Source organism: Gymnoscopelus braueri (genome assembly GCF_963280865.1).
Source record: "Gymnoscopelus braueri genome assembly, chromosome: 22".
Lineage (NCBI taxonomy): Eukaryota > Metazoa > Chordata > Actinopteri > Myctophiformes > Myctophidae > Gymnoscopelus > Gymnoscopelus braueri.
Genome location: NC_137624.1, coordinates 8496827 through 8521121, shown reverse-complemented (window position 1 = coordinate 8521121; position 24295 = coordinate 8496827). Strand labels below are relative to the sequence as shown.

Genomic DNA, 24295 nt, shown 5'->3' with positions numbered 1-24295 from the left:
TCTCAGAGTTACAGACCTGTAAGGGTCCATTTGGAACCCCCTCAAGCCAAGGAACCCTGGTACCCCACACATTCACTTTGAAGATGGAAACAAGAAACAAACCATCACGATAGTTATGATCTAGCATGGTCTTCGTCATACGGTGTCATGCCACGTTAAAATAGCTGATATACAAGCTCACAACATGTCGCATGTAAGATGCGTGCGTTGTGAGGCTTGTAGATCAGCTATTTTCGGTGTGAGACGCCATCACAGAGGATGGGTGAATTTAGGCATTAGTTAATATGCTTTTGCTGTTAATTGCGAGTAATACTGTGCGCTGTTGATCCTGTAGGCCAATGGTTCTCAAAGCGGGGACCACTTTGAGGGGATTCCAGGGGTACCCCAGCTAAATTCTGTTCGATATTTCATATTCCATCCTGATTGGCAAATTCCTAACATTGCTGGCCCACAATAACCTACCTGACCTGACGGAGACCTGTGCTCCGAGGAGCACTTTTTGTAGTCAGTATCTGGGATGTGATGCTGCAGCAGCGTGAACTATGGGTAGCCTATAATGGATTTGTTAACCCACCCACCAAAATCCACCACCATACCTGCTACATAGTAGCAGGTATGTAGATGTTTAGAACATTAGAATCATATGCAGGTGTGTACATAATCAATGACCGCTGGGTATCATCTGATTACATTACAGATGACTGTTTTTACTTTCATATCAACACACCAAACGCAATGTGTCCTTTATCACTTCCAAGCCATTGTTTTGTATAATGGCCCTATTAGTACAGCTCTCCATTTTAAATTCTAAAATTGATTTAGATGGACTTTTGTCAGCTTGTGATCCACAAGAGAAATGTGGTGTCTTCCTGGGGGAACCAAACTTGTCAATATTTAGCAATACACTGTACAGTGCATCCGAGTCCAAATAGTTTGACTCTGGCCAGGTGTGATGGCTTAAATCAGCAATCAAACACCTAAGAAATGGAAAAACAGAGGAACACCTTAGTTCAGAGGAAAGTATGTTTGATGAATCAAACTGCTCAGGGTTCCTACTCTGTTATAATACTCCAACCAAGACTATTAATAATCCATTAATTCGGCAGAGCTTTCATCTTCCCTAACGGTGTCACGGTCATAGGCTGCTAGTAAGCATCATACTTTCTGGATTATAGACGTCCAGATTTCAAAATAAGACTCAAACCCTCAGTAATATATTTAACATTCCCACCCGAATCTCTATCTGCATATACCTTATAAAATCCAACCTCCATTCTTACTTTCTGTATGATATGGTCTAAATCCAATTCATTTTATTTAAGGTCTTTATTCAACAATTGGTTTACACATTTCTTATCTTTTTTTTTTTTACATTTAGTTTGCTCAATTCAATGGCTTTGTCATTTTGATTTTTCAGTGTTTTACTTGGAGATGTTTCCATAGGTGACCGTTGCCTCGTGTAGATTGCATTTTGTCCTCCACTTCCTTGTTTAAAATTAAAATATACATATCTATTTTTTGCAATGATGATCAAGGTTTTTCCAAATGTCACCATATAAACAATGCTGCGATGGTCACTAAAATAACACTAGTCCAAAATGTATATTAACACCTCAAAGCATTCTAAAAACCTACCAAGAACCTTAACCACAAATTTCACGACCTAGTGCAATTAGTATTAGTCAACCTTTTACTCGCCACAGTCAAATACAAAATGAAATGATAGGCAACCAAATAGAAACACCACTTAAGTCTGTGACACCAACCTGTAGACAATCTCGGGAAGGGGGGGGGGGGGGGGTTTCATTCTAGGGCTGGGCAATTAACTGCAAATATAACGAAACAATCAAACGACTTAATCTTGCTCATGCTCGATCAAATATTCAAGATGCTTGTTTTTGTTTGGGGGGTAATTGTAATGTTTTGTAATTTCACATATATCATCAAATCGACATGAAAAAAAATTATAATCTTTTTTTATCATCTACTAAATTAATTAGAATGATTAATCACTTAACCATGTATTATAATTCATGTACAATGGTGGCACACAAAAATAGTAGGCGCATAAAGTCACATCACCCAGCCCTAATCTAGGGGGTTCATTCACAAATTGGTTGTAGAGCAATACAGTAGGTGTATTGAGTAGAACTTGACGACCTGTGTTGGCGTGCTCTCCTCTCTCCCTTTACGCCCGATTTATACTTGGTTGTGCGCCGTCGTGTGCTGAAAATAGATCGATCTACAGGCGCACAAAGCGACACGTGACGCATTGCGAGCTTGTAGATCTGCTATTTTCAGTGCACGACACTGCTGCAACCGTCAGGCTTTACCTGACTGTGACTCTACATCAGTGGTTCTCAGAGTGGGGTCCCCAGCAAATGATTGATATTTTGGAACTAAATCGTTGGGACACTTCGAGGTTTGTAACTCTGACAGTGTACAAATCGAACTAAATAGACCCACAAGGGTCCATTTGGTTGGGGGGGTGGCCTATTGCATACCAAACCCCAGGTCCTCGAAATTTTTAAGTTTGAGAACCACTGCTCCACACTGTCGTGCATAACTACCAACTTTGCCTTCAGCAGAGGTACCAGCCCAAACATTACACCATTGCAATGGTGAAATCCTCCTTCACACACACACACACAAATAAATAAAAGAATTTAACTGCAAAATTAAGATTATAGATATAGAAAACACACTAAATGTATGAAAAATGCAATTACACAAGTTTGTTTGACCTTTTTCCTCATCATGTCACCATGGATAGTACTCTCTTTTTTTTTAAAGGGGGATAATAGAAACCACAAACAAGGCTGCTGTGGGATTATGTCTCACAGCGCAGCGCGACCAAGAGGCGAAGCGGAAAACTTCAACACCTCCCGGACATCATACACAATACACACACGGAAAATGTAATCCCTAAAGTCTCGCCAAATCAAGGGGCGAGACAAGGATATGTCCTTGGAACTAATTCTGTCATGTCCGTAAGCAAAGTTTATGAGTTATTTTACATGATCTGGAAGATGCTTTTCTGGTAAAAATAAGATTTGTTTAAAAATAAACATTTTAACAAGGATTTATATTTTTGAGTATGGATTTTATGTAAGCCTGTGATAGAGAATACGACATGGACCAGTTCAAGCTTGAGAACCGTTTCTGGAAAAAAAAACTAGTACAGTACTGTTTCTCACATCACGTACTGCAATGACTTCATCTATTCTACACTCAACTGTGGAGCATGTGAGCAAGCATAACGTAGTGTGATGCATTTTTCTGCAAGTTACATGCCAACTACATGGGATATAATAACTACATCCTGGTTTACTGTAATAAGGTATTTTACCTTTCTTTGCATGAATTCTCCCAGGTTGATTCTACACGCCAAGAATTTTTTATGAATGACTTAATACGCAGTTGTAAAACAAACCAAATAAGAAAATTATCATTTCATCCTGCCAAAAGCAAATACAAATATTAATCAGTTATCTTAAGGCATTTCTGCTTTATCTGACAGAGCGGAAATGAAGCTGGAGGGGTAAGCGACAAACGATATCCGACAAACATTCACGAGTTCAATTTCAGTCCACGAGTATGGTCTTCCCAATTGAGCCACCGGGACACGTCCGAAATCTCAGTTCTCGTTCCCCTCGGCGCGTCGCTTTGAGTGTCTGTACCCCACGTTCCTGAGCTGATCACAGTGTTCTCAGGGGAAATCGTGATCCTCAATGCAATATATCAAGTCAATATTACCATGTCCAGTGTCGCCAATTACCTCCAGACTTCAACCAGTAAGCAATCACAAAGTCGTTGTTTGGTTGAAGTTTTGGGATTCTTGGGCAAAAAAACGAAACCGACACTCTGATTGGGATGAGAACCTCTCTTCTTAATCAAGGCCAACGGGGATGTTCTTCGGGAGCAAATGAGGAGGGTCAATCCTTGACATGGAACGAGGGTGCATTTTTATAAAGATCGATAATAACTGAACGCAATCCTCGCATCCATTATTTACTTTTCCCTCTCGGAGGACAAGCCTGAGATGTAAGACACAAGGCCAAAAAAGGGATTATATCATTCCACTTTCGACCGTATACGCTGGTTCTCTACTGCGGGGTGGCAGAGAGAGCCAGAGAGCCTGGCCTAGCAGTTGATGGAGGCACAGTCTGTTTTAGCTTTCCCCGCAGAGCTGATTATCCTCATGAGGCAGTGTCCAAACTCCTCCAGGATCAGCCTCTCCGCCTCGGCCTGAGGCTGCTGGTTGGCCTCGGCCTTCTTGGCTTGCTCCAGCAGACACTCGCATGTCGCTTCAAGCACCTCCTTTGTCACAAATGTGTACGGCAGCCTGCAGGGGAAAGGAAATAGGCATGAATACATATTCATCGTTTTTTCATAAATTAACGCCCTACTACAGCGTCACTCAAAAGTAGCAGATCCACAAGCTTGTAGATCTGCAATTTATGCTATTTTCACGCAAATCGGTACACATAATCTCTATAGTCTTCTATAGAATCTGTTTGATTTTTCATATTCCATCCTGATTGGCTAAGATTGACATAAGATTGCAGGAGTGGCCCGTTTTGAACAAAATGCCGCAAATCATGACATGAATCATGTCTGATTGCGGTGAAACTTTGCATGCACATTCGCACTACGTTGAGGAACAAATGCCACCCTTTCAACTCTCCATGGGGTGACTAATCGATAGAAAATAAGTAATTCTTTGGGTGAACTACTCCTTTAATTCTGTTTTTTATTTAACCCATTCAATCCGGGAAAGCATCTGTCATTTTAGATTTGGCTATGTATAAGCTATATATCGTTGCTGTCGGGCAGAAACCTCATATCTCCATATTCTAACTTTGTGTTTTTTTCGCCCCACTTGATCATACCACAGCGTCACACAAAAGCATCAAAAGTAACAGATCCACAAGCGACGCGTTTCGAGCTTGTAGATCTGCTGTTTTAGCTACTTTGGAATTTGAATCCTGAAAAGTAGCAGTTTTGTGAGGTTTCCACCCGACAGAGACGGAAACCTGTTTCAGTAACCGGTTAGGATTTAGAGGGTGTTTTTTTTTAAATTGGCCTCAGGTCTAAACGGGTTAATGAACAGCTTATTTGAACAACAACACACCAGAGTGGTGGTGGTATAGAGATAAGATCTAAAAGCTCACACAACGCGTGTAGCTGTAGATAGAATTGAATCCGGCTTTAAATGCATCTTCGGTTCGGGTGGAAACCTCATAAAGTTACTTTTCAGGACTCTTGAGACTTGAGGTATCTTGAAACAACTTGCTGTGATTTGACACTTTAATACAATTTTAATTTATTAAATTCGAAATCATCAAAAGCAGCAGATCGACATGTGGATCTGCTGCTTTTGATGCTTTCGTGTGACGCTGTAGTATGATCAGGCAGGGCGTTGATTTACGGACACAAAATGTTAAGAGTATGGAGATAAGAGGTTTCTGCGCCGACTAGGCCTGTCACAATTATTACATAATCGTCTAATCGCAATTATTTGCGATAATCTCAATTATTTTTCCATCAAATTTTCCATTTTCAAATATCAAATATCACTTCGAGACGCGTTGTAAGCTTGTAGATCAGCTATTCACTTGTAGATCCACTTGTAGATCTACAACGCGTCACTTCGCTTGTAGATCAGCTATTTTTACATTTTAAATGATCAAATATGTCAGTGATTTCTTTGTATATTTAATTATTGGTCATATCTGGCCTGTGCAATTTTTGATTAGGAAGCCTAAAAGGCAAAACAGAAATAAAATGTGTATTCATATGTTCCAATGTTCCATGGCAAAAACACAATAGACAATTAATCGTCTAACTTGAATTTGTAATCGTGACAGCTCTAGAGCCCCGACTTGCGACGCCATTACCTTCCGCCTCCACTGGCGATGACGGGCGTGGTCCTCAGCAGCAGGTCAGAGATCTGTGAGGACAGCTTGGTCTTGGCGGCCGTCTGCTGCAGCACCCTGACCTCGGCGGCGTCCGCCAGGTGCATCAGCGTCTTCCTCTCCGGACTCTCCTCAAAGTTCTTACAGCCGACGCACTTACAGATGGACGAACACATGATCTTTGCCTTGGGGGGGGGGGGGGGGTGAAAAAAAAGAGAAAAAAGGGACATCAGGGTTGTATCAGTCTGTGTAGACCAAGGGTTCCCAAACTTTTCCCAAATAATCATGTCTGAACTGGGTCCCCCAAGGACCCGTCCCCCAGCAAAAGCAGTTAACATAGCATCACAATCGGCTTAACCACTTTGTCTATTTATTTATGTTGGATGTTCAAAAACAGCAGATGTACAAGCTCACAGCGCGTCACTTCGTGCTGCGCCACGAGGTTGTACATCTGCTATTTTTTTAAACATTTGAAAAATATCAAATGTTTGGAATACTTTGAATAATTTAGAGTTTCTTTTAAGACATTTCTTCTCTTCTGGGGGTCCCTGGCGGAAAACCTTTTTCAGAAGGGGGGGGGGGGGTCTGCAGAAAAATACATATCAATTTGCCACGAAAAAGGTTTGAGAACCACTGGTCTAGAACAGCGCCGCTCAACGTGGGATCCTTGAGGAGTTCTGGATCTATAACTCAGAGACTGTATACAAAATGGAACCAAATGGACTGTAAGTCATGTTAGGGTCAGAGCTCACCTCATAGCACTCGCAGTAGTTCTTCAGACAGCCTGATCGTTTGCAGTTGCAGCCTTTGCTGTGTCTGCGGTCTGATTCTCCCTGTTTGCCTTTACCGATTTTAGGCTTGAAGGCCTCTGGATTTCGGTCTAGACATGTCTATAAAAAAACAAACAAAAAACAAAACATCATCTATCATGAAGCAATTCAGTCTGTTACAAATGATCATTTTTTAAAAAGTGGGTCCTCACAAGTGGTGGAAAGTAACTAAATACATTTACTCAAGTACTGTACGAGTATGAGGTACTTTTACTTGAGTATTTCCATTTTTCAATACTTTATACTTTACCGCATCTCAGAGGAAAACGTTGTACTTTTTCCTGCACTACAATTGTTTGATGACTTTAGTTATAAGTTACTACGTGTATATAAATTGTTATTACAAAACATACATTAACCACTAAAAGCCCTATTTTATACTTCGGCTATTCAAATGATAGCCGATCTACAAGCTCCATAAATAAAAGCTCCCGACACTGTTTAGTGCCATTTAGACCTGAGGCCGATTCTAAAAACGCCCTCTAAATCCTGACCTATGTTTTCTGAAAAACTTCAAATATTTATACAAAAATAAGGGTATGTTGCTATATACTGTACATAGCAACAGGAACCCCTATAAAAGGTATAGTTACAAATAGGGGTTCCCGCCCCCCAAAATGGGTTAAGACCTTGTAGATTGGCTATTTTCTAAAGATTTTGACAAAAGGTTGAAAACTTGTGAAATTGGACATTCTGCATAATCATTGATACTTTTAACCCATTAAGACCAGGAACGCATACTGTGTCATTTTAGATTTTTTTGCTATAACCATTATTCTATACTTTGGGCTATTAAAAAATAGCAGATATACAAGCTTGTGAGCTTGTATATCTGCTATTTTTGAATAGCCAAAGAAATCTAAAATGACACAGATACTTTCCCGGTCTAAATGGGTAAAGTAAGAAAATCAGTACTTCTTCCACCACTGTTTGACATCGATATGTAATATCATGAAGGAACCCGTTACCACAACTAATGCATCAAAGCGGGTTCCTCACCTTGATGGCTTTAAGTCGTTCCGTTTCGTGTTCCAAGTTGTTGAAGCAGTTATTGCAGTTACAGTTGCTGCAGAACTCTCCGTTCGCAAAGCAGTCGCAGTACCTGAAAGAAAACAGTGGGTGTCATATATGTACATGATTCCATTATCATTCATTACAATGTTAAGCATAGACCGGTGGTTCTCATCTTCAGGGTTCCTTGAGGGGGTTCCAAATGGTCTGAAGCACTCACAGTTATGTGGGTCCTTGAAATTAAACGTTACAGAGTAGGGGGCCTTCAACATTTTTCAGCCCAAGGACCCCTTAGCTGAGAGACAGATGAAGCAGGGACCCCTACTATATAATGTATAAACTTATGTTGCAGTTTACATTTCATTGATAGTTTCATAGTCTTGTTTGACAGCATTATCATGTTGGATTCATGTTAATGTGCATTTTCAGACATTTAACCATTTAAACCCTCAATACTGCTATTTTCTGGCTAAAGTTCTCCTCAGAATAGGGATGCTAGGGTTCAAGTAGTTAATGTCAAACAAAACTATCCTATCACACAAAGATTTGGCGGCCCCCCTGTAGTAACTCTGAGGACCCCCATAGGGGTCCCGGACCCCCTGTTGAAGACCCCTGCGTTAGAGAACCACCATATTTTCACTTCAATGTTACGGGCTGCATTTATAAACATGTAAAGTACATTTGTACTTACAGTTTGAGACACTGCGACTTGGTGCAGTTGCATGGTTTCCTTGGTCTCGATGTTGTATCTGCTGCTGACAAACTGAACGAAATGACATGCTTGAGATGAGGCTTACACAAAAAGCGTGATGTAGCAGACTAGTTGAAATTGGTTAAATACAAGCAAATAAATGTATATATTGTTTCCTAAATGTGCTTACACATGGCAAGATGGTAAAAGAAAAATTGTATTTCAGTGTAGTGCAAGGGTTCCCAAACTTTTCAGGCCGCGACCCCCCAAAACAAATCATATTTGAGCTCTTACTGTTGGACAATTTGGTATTTAAAAGGTCTTAAAAGTCATTAAATTGAAACTTTAGAAATGTGCAGACACCCTGTATACACTTTTTAGTTAGTAAACTGATCATATTAAGGCCTGTGCAGTGAAAACATCATGGTCTACGCTCCAATCGGTCGAGTCACCAGTAAGTTATTATAAGATAATTCTGCTACTCCGGCAAGTTTCCCTCTAATGCATTGTAGAATTATGTGTCATTACACTGGAAGCACTGTGAAAGGCCAGGAGCAAATTGGGTCTAAGGGTTTTTATTGTGACACCAATTAATAGGTACTTAAAAGTATATAACGTTGGTTCCATTGATTGGAACACAATTGGTTGATTGTAAATTGGTTGATTATAAATAAACGAACACTTTCCAGATTCAGAGAAGGTTGGTGGAAACACAGATCCCCAAGTCTACCTGTACTCTGATTCCACACTTGTAAAGTATATCTGGATGAGATCTGCTAAATGCTTAGAATGCTAAATGTACCCATTGAGTGGCAGCCTGGCCTGAGTCTGGATGCTGGTCGGGGTGGAGAAAGCAGAACTGCTGGCCATGGAAACAAAAGGGGACTGCTGGATCTGTATGAGAAGTAAACATAGGAAAATCATTACAACATTACACTTAAATATAAATATATTGTCGCTGTCAGGGCAGAAACCTCTTATCTCCATATTCTAACTTCATGTTTTTTTCCCTCGTAAATTAACGCCCTACTTGATCATACTACAGCGTCACACAAAAGCATCAAAAGTAGCAGATCCGCAAACTCGAAATGTGGTGCGCCACGTTTTTGAGCTTGTAGATCTACTACGAATCCTGAAAAGTAACACTTTTTCAACATATGAGGTTTCCACCCGACAAGAGACTAAATATAAAAACAAACATTGAGTACATGTTTTACCCCGTCATACGGCGGTATTGTGTGGCAAAAGAATTGCCGATCTACAAGCTTGTAGTTGGGCTATTTTTAGTATAAGTATAAATAGTATAGTAAAAGTATAAATCGGGGGTGATAATACGACGCACACTAACTTGTGTGACATATTGTGCTGGCACGACGGTGTAGCCCACGTTGCCTCCCCCGGGAGCCTGCGCCAGCATGGTGCCCGGGGGAAGGTTGGTGAAGTTGGGCTGGATCTGGGGGAGCGGCGTGGCGGGCATGATCAGGCGCTGTGGCACCTGGGTGGTGGTCACCACCTGGGCCGCTGATGTCAAGGGCTTGGCGACCACCTAAAAAGGAGGGGGGGGAAACGGACCGTGAATGACACTGATTGAAAGCTTTGTAGAAGAGAATGTTTCTATCTATATCAGTGATTCTCAACATGGGGTTCTTGAGGAGGTTCCAAGGGGGTCACCAACTAAATGAATAGTTAGGAACCAAATTGACCCCTACGGATCTGTAACTTCGTTAAGAGTGTACAAATGGAGCCAAATGGACCATCACGGCCGAATGCATATCAATCTGGAGGTCGTTGAAATAAAAAAAAAGTTGAGAATCACTGACCTACAATAAGCTGCTAACCTGTTTCATGGTTTGCGCCGAGACGATTGGGACAGACATCCGTACTGCTCCTGCATTGACCACCATGGGTTTAGCTGTGGGACAGAAGCATGTATCACCACAACTGCTACTGCAACACTGAACATGAGCTTACCAATCAGTAACATTAGCCCACGAGTGATTCCATCTAGGGCTACAACTATTATTTTCTTAGCAAAAGTTAACCCGACTCCGCCAAATGGAAGAAGCTTGCGACACACATTTTGTTTCACAGCCTACTTCCATCTGAGACTCCGGTAGCAGAATCGATGCCAGACGGCGTTTCATTTTTGTCAAGCTACTTGGCAGGTGATTGGATGATCCCGCCCCTAGCAGCCGCTGATTGGTTCGTACACGCAGCAACCGGGCAGCTTTACTCCCTGAGCAATCCCAGATAAGGGTGTATTGTGAAACTCAATACCGCCCTCATCTGGTTGAGTCAGGTTACTGTCAAGTACCTTTTTCATTAATTCACCAATGATCAGGTCGCGTGTTTTCATTTTATTCATAAATAAGGAGGGGAATATAGACACAGTATGACTCACGATGCACTCACTTGTACATCTGCTAGTTCTGAAAATGTTTTGAAAGATCTTGAAAGTGCAAAATGTTGAATCATTTTTATCCCTGGCACAAAACAAAAAGTCAGATGGGGGGGATCCTGGAACAATTCAGAAAAACAAATAACGCACATCCTCCGTTCTTTGGTGCTGAGCTTTAACTGTAAGAACAGTGATAATGAGACAAAGATAGGGCTCGCAACTCACTTTTGTGCTCCAGGTTTTATTTAAACAAGACAGCTGATGATACGACGTTTCGACCCTTTCGGTCTTTTTCAAGTATAAACAAGAAAGCAGGAAATGACCTCTTTTTATACAGAAATGAATGATTTTGGTTACCAGCCCCACCTGGTGATCAGGGGCGGTACCAAGACTTAATAAACATTTTATCAAAAGACAACACTTCATCTTTTACATTTTTTCGCAAAATATTTTTAGAACATTTTCTTGATTTTTTATAACAGTTTTTTAGTGGGGAGTATTTTTTAGTATTTTTTAGGAAATGCATGCTCTGCAATGCATGTCTTGAGGAATATTTTTTTTTTAATGTTTGTCAGCAGGTATGAAGCATAGACCTTATTGTCAGTCTGTTGAATCAAATGAAATGAATAGAGTCTACTGTTTTTAAAACTTATATTTCTACTAAAGTCTTTTTCTAAAAAACTGTTCTAAAAAAATCAAGAAAATGTTCTAAAAAAAATCAAGAAAATGTTCTAAAAATATTTTGTGAAAAAATGTAAAAGATGAAGTGTTGTCTTTTGATAAAATGTTTATTAAGTCTTGGTACCGCCCCTGATCACCAGGTGGGGCTGGTAACCAAAATCATTCATTTCTGTATAAAAAGAGGTCATTTCCTGCTTTCTTGTTTATACTTGAAAAAGACCGAAAGGGTCGAAACGTCGTATCATCAGCTGTCTTGTTTAAATAAAACCTGGAGCACAAAAGTGAGTTGCGAGCCCTATCTTTGTCTCGGGATCCTGGAACAAAACATTTGTAGCTGGGGGGGGGGGGGGGGGGGGGGGTGGTCCATGTCAATCCAATTACATATCAATTTGGCACTGAATAAGTTTGAGAACTACTGATTTAGAAGGCATGTGTAGAATGAATAGCCAAAGAAATCTTAAAATGACACGGATGCGTTCACCTGATTGAATGTGATAACTAGTTACCTGGTTGCATGGAGCTGGTGCTGAGACTGCACGTCTGTCCCGTAATGCTCGACGTGGCCGTGACCAGGCGGACGTAGTGGAAGCGGCTGCCCGGCACCTGGATCTGGTGCACGTTGGGCTGGGTGGACACGGGGATGATGGTCTTGTAATGTCCGCCGGGAGTAGATGTCACCGTATGCATTGTTTTTATAGTCTGGTAAAAAAAAAGGTTCAGCGAAAAGAAGACATGGATTTAGCAAATCTCACGAATGAACAAATGGTGTTAGGCCTAAAGTCCTAATCTGCGATTTGTGAAACAGCGTGAATGGGCCCCCCCCCCCCCCCCCACACACACACACACACACACAACTGGCGCTGTTGCCTTAACCAGGGGTCTTCAACGTTTTTTCAGGCCAAGGACCCCTTAGCTGAGAGAGAGATGAAGCAGGGACGCTACATATTGTATATATAATTGTGTTGCAGATTTAAAAAATTAAAAAATATTTCATAGATAGATTTTTAGCACATCAGTGTTGTGTAAATTAATAGTTTGTTGACACATTATCTTCTCTATAATTCCTTTGTGTATTTTCAGACATTTTAACTCACCGAGTGCCAGAATTATTTCTGGCTATGTTGTCCCAGTGCCAGAGATTTTTTCAAAGTAAAAAAAAAAGTGCTTAGGAAGCGAGATACAGCCTTTTTCAGTTATAAGTTAAACAAGGAGTGGATGGAGCTGCAAATCTTCAGATAATGATATCTTGGGTTCTGAACATTTTTTTTTTTTTTCAAAAACACGTCAAACACGCCATTGGCACGTTGCGCCATAGTGGTAAAACACGTGAAACACGTCAATGGCACTCAATGAGTTAACCACTTAAAACCTCAATACGTAGTGAACTTGACGACCTTTGGCTCTGTACTTGGTCTGCTCTTTTATCCCTCTGCCAAACCTCTTCGCCGGAAATTGGCCGATCTACAAGCCATTTTCGGCTAATGTTCCCCACAGGGTTCAAGTGGTTTATGTCAAAAGAAAAAAAAGGTCCTATCACACAAAGATTTGGCGGCCCCTCTGTATCAACTCTGAGGACCCCCTAGGGTTCCTGGGCCCCTGCTGAAGACCCATGGCCTAACATAATATGTAAAGTTATTATGCTTCAGTATATGGTTCCTGCTGTTCTACATACTAGAAATCACAGGTTTGTGGCTTTAACCTTTGCTTTTATGAAATATCCGAGACCATTAGGGTTTTTATGGATAGTTTGACCACTTCAAATGCTGTAATCTTAAAATAATAATAACTTAAAATAGCCTATCTATGAGCTTGTAGATCGGCTATTTTCGCGACGCAAAATGCTTCCATAGAAGACATGCTATGATGGCTTCTATGGAATCCAAATGACTGAAATCGTGGCGACTGAGAACTTTAATCCATGAGTCTGGTAAAGTTCAGAGAAAAGCAGGCATGGATTATTTAGACTAAATGAAAGCTCAGTACAAAGATGTAATGCTTGAACTTAGAGTTTAGTCATATGTTGTAACAACTAATAGAAGGTAATTTACAGACACATTATTGTGTTGCGTTGTTAACATAGTTTTCTTCAAATCAACGCTAGATCTAATAACGAGCATGCTATTCCTAGTTGAATCTGTGCCATCTTGCATTCTTAACCCATTAAGACCTGAAGCCGAGTCTACAAATGTTGTCTAAATCCGAACAGTTTTCTGAAAGATTTATGTTGCTATATCAGTGGTGCTCAAACTTTTTCATGTCAAGGACCCCCAAAATGATATGCTTTTGGCCGCCGACCCCCATCTCAAAATATTTTGTTCCAGGGACCCCCAGAGGCAAAGATTTCAGTTAAAAATGTTCGCTTTAAAATAATATATATTAAAAAATTTGAACACATTGTCATGATTTTTCAAAAATAGCAGATCTACAAGCTCGTAGCGCGGCACTCTGTGCCACGCTATGAGCTTTTATATCTGCTATTTTGAATAGCCAAAGTGTAAAATAATGCCTTTTAGCTCAAACAGATGCGTTCCAGGTCTTCATGGGTTAAGCCTTATGCACGGGGCAGTGTGTCAAACCCAGAAACGGCATTATTAGATGCATTATTTCCAACTTATTTTGGTCTTCGTCTTAGAATGAACTTGAAGTGCTTGACATACTTGTGTTGTAGACTGACTGGAGACCACCTTGGCTGGGGAAGTGGAGGTAGACTGCTGTACCGCCAGGATCTGCTGGCCCAGGGCTACGTTGACGGGCAACCCCATAGACTTCTGAGAAGCGTTTGGGGTCTGGGAGGCCACGGACACAACAGTCAACTGGAAGAAACAAACATACAGGGCTGTGCTCAAAAATATCTATACGGACATATATTGTAGGATATAAAAATACACTATTTTATTTGCATTTATTAATAAGAACGCTGGGATGACAACATAATCTTTTATTTTACTTCTAAAACTCTGCGTCCTGAAGTGTAAGTGTTTTAATTTGTGCCTTGGACTTGGACTATGCTTTTAGAGAGAACAATAAAGAGCTCTTGTAGTAAATTCAGTAGGACAAAGTCATGATTCAAAATCCAAATCTATTGCGATTGGTTGTAGGCAATGAGGCTGCACGATGTATCGAAAATGTACCTTCATTGCGATATCATCATGCGCGATTACATATGTCTTGACATATGTATTGGTATTGTGCGCCAAAGCATTCACACTCTGCATATCAATACATTTGGCCAGTCAGTCGGAGCCTGTCAATTTAAATGGCCGTGAGTGGCAGTGGCAACTAGAGAAATAACAGAGGCCATGGCACGTTATTTGGACATGATGCCTCTGAATACAGTGAGCAGAGAGGGCTTTGTGATTACAACATCAGATTACAATACAGATTTTTTTCCCGTTAGACATCAATGTTTTTTTGGCCACAGCACAGGCTGCATCGTACCATCATCGGTAAGTGTTTAAATGGCTGGGGGAATAAATTGATCTGCTCCTGTCACTGTAACATTGTATATTGTAGTTCTATTGTCATGTAACTTGAATAGACCAAGTTATTAATTGATAACATGATCATAAGATAATATGCCCATATTATCACCTCATCATATTCATGAATTTGAATCAGTGAGAGGAGAAGAGAGGACAGGACAGGAGGAGACTAGCATTATGCCATTTGCTGTGACATTGAATGCTCTGGGCCTTGATTTTAAGCTCAGGCGCACGCTTAAGCCGAAACATCTGTGTCATCTTGGATAGTGTGAACATACCCTACAAGGATTAGAATAGTGGTGCTCTATTAGGAGAACGACAAGCGGGGTAAATACTGAACTTACTTTGCTGGGACTCTTGAGGGGCGAGATAGCAATCTTTTTGTTGGCCAGACTTTGCAGACTGGTGTTGAGGGGCTCCGAGATGGTAATAGTCCTTGGAGTCATCACTGGGGTGCTCTGGGTTAGGACCCGACCTAAGATACAAAATCAAAGAGGGGGTTAGTTAACTCACTGCAGTGATCATTTAGAACAGAGTCAGTGGTTCTCAATGTGGGTTCCGTCCAGGGAACCCCAAGGGTCCTTGACAGGGTTCCAGGGGGTCCCTAGCTTAATGATAGATAGTTAAGAGGAACCAAATGGACTCTTACGTGTAACTCCAAGTGTGTACAAATGTACAGTTGTACACACTCATAGTTAGATTAACACTGAGGATTTTACAATGTAGATTGGGCTCCCACAGATAAAAATCAAATGGGCGTCTGCGGTGTAATGCATATCATGAAATTACAAAAGTTGAGATTCTCTGATTTAGAATAAAAGAGGACAACATTCAATGAACCATTTTATTAACAAGTAAACATAATAAAACTATAGGTCAGGTCACCTTAATGGGCAGAAAATAGGACATCAGTGTGACTGTACATTAACAAACAACAGGAAAGAATCACATATCAGAATGAAAATCAACATATTGTACCTGCAATGATGGGAGATACCGTTGTCTGAGCGGTCAGCCCTTTGCTGTTCACCGTTTTAGTGATGATGAACTTGATCGGTGCTGCAGACGAAACCTGTGTTTTCTTGGCAATCTGTAGCTGCTGTAGAGGGATTATTCAAGACAATTTGTATAAATAAGTACATAGTTTAGCTGATGTTTGAGAGAGATGCCTACAAAAGAGAGAAATGTGTGATGGAAGAGATCCACATGGGCATCAGACCCCAAAACCAGGCATTGGTCGGGCTCCATTACCGGGCTCAAGTGATTAATTGCTTAGTCCGTAAATGTTATTAATTAATTAAATTAACCCATTCAATCCGGGAACGCATCTCTGTCATTTTAGATTTCTTTGGCTATTCAAAAATAGCAGATCTACAAGCTCATAGCGCAATCTAGAAAATGTGTGCAAATATTTGATTTAGTTTTTTTTAAGCGGACATTTGTAACTCAAATATTCTGGGAGTCCCTGGAACTAAATATTTTACAATATTCGCTTTAAAAAAAAAGTATATATATTCCAAGATTTGCACACATTTTCACGATTTTGCAAAAATAGCAGATCTACAAGCTCATAGAAATGCACTCTGTGTAGCGCTATGAGCTTTTATATCTGCTATTTTTGAATAGCCAAAGAAATCTTAAAATGACACAAATGATGCTTTCCCGGTCTTAAAGGGTTAATATGTCTTACCTGCACAGTCTTCAGCTGCTGGGCCTGTAGTGTGGTGACCGGGTTCGTCGTGTTCCCCATAATAGGCTTCAGCTCAGACCTTCCTCCGATTGTCACCACCTTAAACTGTGGACCCTGGGGCTTGGCGTCTCCCAGAGCCTGGCCCAAGCCAGGCTTGCTGCTTGTGTGGGGTAGCTGGAGCACAATGGGTTGCCCTGATTTTCCTATGGCTGTGACCAATAGTTTTTGCCCATCCTGCTTGATAACTTGGGTCGCCACGCCCAGACACTTTGTCGCTTCAGTGGCTTGCGACGAGGCCACCTTGTTGAGGATGATCTGGTGGTTTGCCGCCGAGATGGTGAAAGGGGCCGAGAGCTTCTGTAGGCCACTCGTGGTGACACTGGTCCCGGTCAAGCTGTCTGTAGTTTTGGTGGTTGCCGCCGAGGTGGCCATGGCCGGTCTGAGGGTGAGCGGCAATGAACAGCTACTGGAGGGGGTGAGAAGGAGCTGGCTCCCGGAGCTGATGGTACCGAGCGTGGAGTGTGTTGTTGTGGTCGAGGTGGTCAGGGCCGGTGTGGATTGAGTCGTGGTGGGGCTGGCGTCCAAGCGGAGGCTCAAATTGTCCATGGAAGCGTCTGTATCCATTGGGACCGGCCCGTCGTCCGTAGGCTGTAGAGCGCCAGCGGCGGGTTGCGGAGGGACCTCGTCCATGGCGATGGCCTCCGTGTCCATGATCTCATCAGGAAGAAGACTGTTGAGCTCTGGCGACACCACATCCATGATGCTTGCAAAATCTGACCTCTCAGTTACTGTTGAAACACAGATTATTGTTCATAAGTATATTTTCTAAAACACAAATTTGATAGAAAATATGGATAATGCAGTTAAAAAGGTAGGGTAAGTGATTTCCTTTGATTAAAATAAGTGTTAAATAGCTCTATATTGTTGTCACCTACCAGAAAATATATATTCAGTTTATTTAAGAGCTGTTGAGACATGGAGACCCCTGAACTGAACAACACTCTATAGCAATGATTACTATCAGAATTATAGTGCTTTGACCTTTTAACAAAAAAAATATCACTTACCCTAACTTTAACAACTTGGACCCTAGCGTCCCTATTCTGGGGCTACGATCTGGCAAAAACATCAGATCTACAAGCAAACACGCTTTGCAACGTGTTGTGAGCTTGTAAATGTGCTATTTTGGCGAGTGTAGAGCAAAAATAGGAGGCAGCATGCCTAGAATAGAGCCCTTGGGAATCCGGTCAACTAAGTATAGGATTTAAGTGGTTAGACATCATTGTTTAAAGCTTTTCTTAAATTCCTGCATCTCCATTATGTTGGCTACTTTGATAAGAAACGTGATACATAACTAGTACGATTAATACATTTCCTACACTACATAGTCTAATATGCATCATACTGCATCATTAATTTGTGAGGACACTAAGGGATGGAATGAATCGATTGATGAATTGCATCATGCACATACATGCCAATACATTAAAAATGCACAATCAATCCTCCGGTTAATTAATTGATATATGCCTACTTTCTTGTGGCCTGGGCTTATAGGTTAAATTCCTCAGCCTGAATTAAAAGTAGTCTGTTAAGAGTTAATAACTATATTTGATCTCTTTGACTTATTACCATGGGGACTGATTGCAGACAAGACAGTAAAATAGCTTTGCCTTTAACAACAACAATACAAATTCTTGACATATTTAGCTAGCTCCCTGTGCTATTTATGGAAGGTGCACCAACTCGCAAGATTAGAATATGATTTCATAAAACAGACAACATGATTCTATGTGGTTCAGACTGCAGACGTATGTCTCAGGCAACGTCGACACTTTCAATTGAAATTACATTATTTTGTTTTTAGCAGAGGTGTAAAGTAACTAAGTACATTTACTCAAGTACTGTACTTAAGTGCAATTGAGGTATTTTTTCTTTACTGGAATATTTCCAATTATCAGTACTTTTACTTCTATTCCACTACATCTCAGTGGCAAATATTGTACTTTTACTCCACTACAATTAAAACCTAAGTTACTAGTTATTGTATCTAGTAGATTTGGATTATTATGGTATTACAAAACATACATTAACCACTTCGACCCTATATTCATTTCAGCCGATCTACAGGACCTCCATGGAAACAAGCAGGACCCCAATAGAAACAAGCCATAGGCTTTCTTGGGTTTAAAATCCTCTTAGCAGCAGACCTTGTATTGAACTGTACTTTCCTGTGCTTTTTTTGCAAACTGCTAATAAAGTATTCAATCAATCAATCGCAAGCTCACAATGCGATCTGCAATTTTCAAAAAGGCGATGGCTATAGAGGTTTAAAGGGCTCACGTAGCCTCCCAGTTGCTTCTTTTGGGCTTGTTTTCAAAGACCTGGTTGCTTATTTCTCTCACACAATCTGGCAACGCTGCTACGCAATGTAAATCGAGGCTTTAAAAATGAAGCCTTTTGGCCTCTCGACCCAAGATAACTCGGAGAAGAACAAACCTGGCTTTAAATCCGGTTTTCCTCCACTTTCGTTACTGACGCACATTATTTATAAAGCCACACAATCCAACAGTTCTGGCAGTTTGACTGTTATTAAAGCAAAAATAAACATCTAACCGACACTCAAACACTGGGTGTTGTTGTAAACACAGCGGAAAGACAGCTCGTCTTTTCTGCGTTACTATTTTCAGGGCCGGCGTTTGGATTTCGAAAGATCCGCCATTTTTCCGTCGTCATCATGAGTCCATAGCTAATAGCTCAGTACTAACTGTACCATGAGGAATGATAATAATACAAATAATAATACACATTTGAATAAATGCATCAATGTGTAGTTAGACGGGAGCGTACGTTGTTTTTAGTGGGAAGTAGCTTAGGAGCTTATAGGAGCTAAAGCTACAGGCTGAACTACATTTCCCAGGGAGCTTTGCGGTCACTAGCTTGCCTACTTTCAGAACGATGTGTAGCTTCCATCTCCCAAGTACTTCAGCTATTTGTTTTTCACTGACCAAAAGCTATACATTCTTCACATTCACTACATTGTAGTGGCACGTTGACACAACACAACAAATGAGTTCTGAGTGCAGTGTGAGCATCACATCAAAGAGAGAATTCTCCATTTGTATCTTTTACAGTCGTGTGCTTTAATAAATGCCCTCAGCCACATAACCAACAAGACACAAACAGTCGTGGAAGAAGTACTCAGATATTTTACTTCATTACAAGTACCAATACCACAATATAAAAAGACACTGTTTGCTAGTAAAAGGCCTGTGTTCAAAATCTTACCTGAGTAAAAGTACAAAAGTATTGGCATCAAAATATAATTAAAGTACCAAAAGTAAAAGTACTAGAGCTTGCCTCTGAGATGTAGTGGAGTACAAGTAAAAATATTGAAAATGGGAAACACTCCAGTAAAGTAAAAATACCTCAAAATTGTACAGTACTTGAGTAAATGTACTCAGTTACTTTAATAAATCCCCCTTAACAAGTCCTCAGCCACACCAACAAGACACAAAGTATTCGATATAGTACTTTGCCTAAGTTGTAGTGTAGCTACTTATTTTGAGAGAGATGCAGCTCGGCTACTTTTTTTTTTATGAATAGTAATAATAAAGTAATAACAGTATTTTGTATAGCCCTTTTCTTTAATCCATGTGTGACCAACTTAAGCTGTTTATGATACAGGGCTGATATTATGAGGAGTGAGTGTATCCTTATGTTCATCAATTATAAACATATTTTAAAAGGACATATCACTCCTCTCACTGACCACACCTGTGTTTAACGTCATCAATACATTTAGTTTACAGATATGTCATAACATGATGTGCTCGTTTAACAGTGTGTAGGTTGACACCACCAGCTGACATGATGATGAGGCCAGTTTATTATTATTATGGTAGCATGACCTTCATATCATCATCAATTCATTATTCTTCCAGATCCGGTTAAATTAAAATATGTATCTCACACTAGTCAATGAAGGAGTCGTTGTTTATCATTTTGAGATCTACAAAGTGTACCACTTTGGTAATAGCTTACGGGTTTATTATTAATGATAGTAATATATAATTCAAGATCCAACATTTATTTCTAATATTCTTGTAGATTCACTATTTTTCTTGCAACAGTTATTTTCGGTTGCATTTCTGAATCAAAATCAGCTTTATTGTCACATCACAGATTTACAGAAGTAAAAAAAGTGGGTGAAATTCGTTTTAGTGCAAGTTCTATCGTTTTGTTATTTCTAAAAAAAGGTAAAAAGACGTTATTTTCGGTTATTTTTCTTGCAGATCCGTTATTTTTTGGTTATTACCCTAGTAATTATATTTTCATCTCTCTTTCTCGACGACCCACCACTCTTAAAACGTTCCACCTCGACCCGCAGCGACAACTAACAAGCCTAGCCAGCAGTTTGTGTACAACTGAGAACTGAGCCCCAGCCAGTGTTGCCAGGTTTTGAGAGAGAAACAAGCAACCAGGTCTATGGAAACAAGCCCAAAAGAAGCGAGCCCTTCGCCCTTTAAACATATACATTGGCTATTTGAAAATAGCCGATCGACCTACAAGCTCAGTAGCTCACTCACAACACGTTGCGATGCGACACGTTGTGAGCTTGTAGATCTGCTATTTTCAAAAGAATCTTGGAAGAAAATTTGACAAATTAGGAATATTTTTTAAACATTTTTTAACAACACAAATCTTGTGCAGGGATTCCTCGCATAAAATATTTTCAGATGGGGGTCCGCCGCAGACAAATACATATTAATTTGGGGTCCCTTAGCGGCTTGACTTTAAAATGCTAGTTAGAGAACCACTGGTTCAACATTTAGGAAACAAGCCCAAATAAGCAACTACACTAGAAACAAGCCCAAAAAACCTGCAACCCGCAACTGACCAATAAAGCAACTTTACAGAAAAACAATCCCAAAGTCGCTTATAATAAGCGGACATGGCAACACTGCCAGCCCAGCAGTGAACTTGATGAAGCTCCAGCTAACATTAGCACCGCTAGCCTAACGTTGTACAACAACAACACATTTCAAAAGCCTCCCTTTCAAGTCTTACTTTCCCCCGATCACCGTGGTTTCGGATGTCCAAGGTCTCAGCACACACGCCGGCGAAGAGGATCGGATGCGACGTGACGTCCTCGATGCATAAAAATGCCCCAAAACGGAGACACGATTGTTCAAAATACCGCGCCGAGCGCCATTTCTGCCTGACATCTCACATTGATGCCACGCCCTCCTCGCTACACGTCATCGTCGTCGTTCTTCTTCTGATGTCCATACACTGTACAGGTCAACGGCGCATTGCTGCCCCCCACTGTCCGTTTTAGGCATAGAGTCAGTGGTGTAAAGTAACTAAGTAGTAAGTACATTTGCTCAAGTACTGTACTTCAGTAGAATGTTGAGGTATCTTTACTTTACTGGAGTATATCCAATTTTCTGTACTTTTACTTCTACTCCACTACATTCCAGAGGCAAATATTATACTTTTACTCCACTACATTTATTTGAAAACTTTAGTTACTAGTTATTTTGTAGATTTTGACTATCATTACAAAACATACATTAACCACTTCAGGCCATTTGAAAATAGCAGATCTACAAGCTCATAGCTTGTAGATCTGCTATTTTTTAAAAAGTATTTTTTATACATTTGAAAACTTGTGAAACAGGACAGTCTGCATAATGAGTACTTTCTACTTTTTTCTACACATTTTGAATTCCGGACTTTCACTTCTTCTACATTGTAGATACTTTTACTTAAGTAAAAAAAATGGAGTACTTTTTCCACTACTGCATAGAGTTATAATATATTGGTTTTAGAATACGGATAATAGGCAGAATAATGATTCATATTATTTCAGCGCTGCTCGTCCCACATATGCACTCCTTACAAATGGGGCACCATTTAAAATAAACAGGCCAACGTTTTAAAACATTTTTAAAAACACTTTAGCATCCTCCTGTATTTAACATCATTAACACACGCACGTACACGCACACACACACACACACACACACACACACACACACACACACACACACACACACACACACACACACACACACTTGTGAAAATGTATTTATGTTTTTTTTTTTTTTTTAAGGGGATAGGAAAAGGTAACAAACAAACATTCGCGACCCCCCCCCCCCCCCAAAAAAAATCCTATTTGAACTGGGGACCCCCCACCCTGACAAGCACAGAATTGAGGCATTACATTTAGTTTGACTCGGTTGGTTCCACAGATACATTTTGTTGATTACTTTTGATGTATATATGTTACACACTCCAATGAAGGAATGAGTCCATATCAGTGTGGTTTGAGTTGTTCATTTTTACTGGACATGGAACTGCAACAACAGTTAAACACACATAACATAAATTAAGACACGTTTCTGTCCAGTCTGCTTCATTACATGACAGGATATACTGGATCCTCCTCTTTGACTGACAGAAACCTGTAGCGCTCACTGGAGTGTAATGCCCCCTTGTGGCGCAGTTGAGCTATTGCTCTGTATGTGTTGTCTTTGGCAGGATTGGAACACAGTGACATTACATAAAACAATATGACAGAAATGAAATACACTTAAGCATGAACTCTCTCTTTTTAAATATTTAACTTGTAATTCCATGAAATCTACTATGAACTTGTAGCAATGAATTACAATAAAATAAACAACAAAATATATAGCTCAATAAACACAAAAAAATAAGGGGTGGCTTCGGCTTATTCCACACATAAATGGTCCTTTGTATTTTTTTCTCTCGAGGTATTAAAAAGGTTTGAAAAAGTCCTTAAATTGTCATTTCACTGTCATCTGGGGACCTGCCCCCCCCCCCCCCCCCCCCCGTAATTATAATATGGGCCCCGACCCACAGGTTGAGAACAACTGACCTACAGAACAATGGGGGGCAGCAACACGTCAACATGCATCTAGTCTGCCAGAAACACAAAAGAACAAGAAGAAGAAGTTGCTGCTAAACAGTCAATATCAGTGTTGCCATGTCGGCGTATTATAAGCGACCCTGGGCTTATTTTTCGGTAAAGTTTCTTGTAAATATTGGTAGTTGCCCGGGGTTGCGGGTTTTCGGGCTTATTTAGTGTACTTGCTTGATTGATTGATGTACTTTATTTAGTAAGACATGAGAACATCAGTACATGGAAGTACAAATTCACAATACAAGGTCTACTAAACTGGAAGACTCATTAAGCACTGAGCTTATTTAGGCTTGCTTCCAAAAAGGCAGTCTAGGTAACTTTGAGCTTAAACTAAAAACATATATATATATTTTATTATTATTATTATTATTATTTAAACAAACCAGTGGTTCTCAAACATTTTCATGGAAATATTTTGTGCCACAGGGCCCCTGTAACGACATGCTCCCCCGTGACAGGGGAGCATTTGTGTCGTTAGAATGTTTAAAAAAATATTCCAAATATTCCACATTTTATTGCAAGAGTTTTTTGAAAATAGCAGATCTACAAGCTCACAACGCGATGCTTTTTTTGGGGCGTGTCTTCCAAGACCTGGTTGCTTATTTGTATCAGAAAACCTGGCAACACTGTTGTTGATGCTAA

At 40.3% G+C, this 24295-nt stretch overlaps 1 protein-coding gene across 2 annotated transcripts; it reads right to left on the bottom strand.

The window, feature by feature from the left end:
- Positions 1 to 1317: 1317 nt before the first annotated feature.
- Positions 1318 to 21922, bottom strand: lin54 (lin-54 DREAM MuvB core complex component). 2 transcript variants are annotated; one of them, XM_080419523.1, is made up of 14 exons: positions 21772 to 21922; positions 16702 to 17489; positions 15990 to 16110; positions 15356 to 15486; positions 14187 to 14342; positions 12036 to 12228; positions 10289 to 10362; positions 9793 to 9996; positions 9253 to 9344; positions 8451 to 8522; positions 7748 to 7850; positions 6671 to 6808; positions 5901 to 6103; positions 1318 to 4345 (listed from the first exon to the last, which is right to left on the bottom strand). In XM_080419523.1, the coding sequence occupies exons 2-14, from the start codon at positions 17458 to 17460 to the stop codon at positions 4144 to 4146; spliced, it is 2448 nt and encodes an 815-aa protein (XP_080275649.1). In that variant the 5' UTR covers positions 17461 to 17489; positions 21772 to 21922; the 3' UTR covers positions 1318 to 4143. The 2 variants fall into 2 exon arrangements, with proteins under 2 accessions (XP_080275649.1, XP_080275650.1); XM_080419524.1 differs by having other exon boundaries at positions 9799 to 9996.
- Positions 21923 to 24295: the final 2373 nt, after the last annotated feature.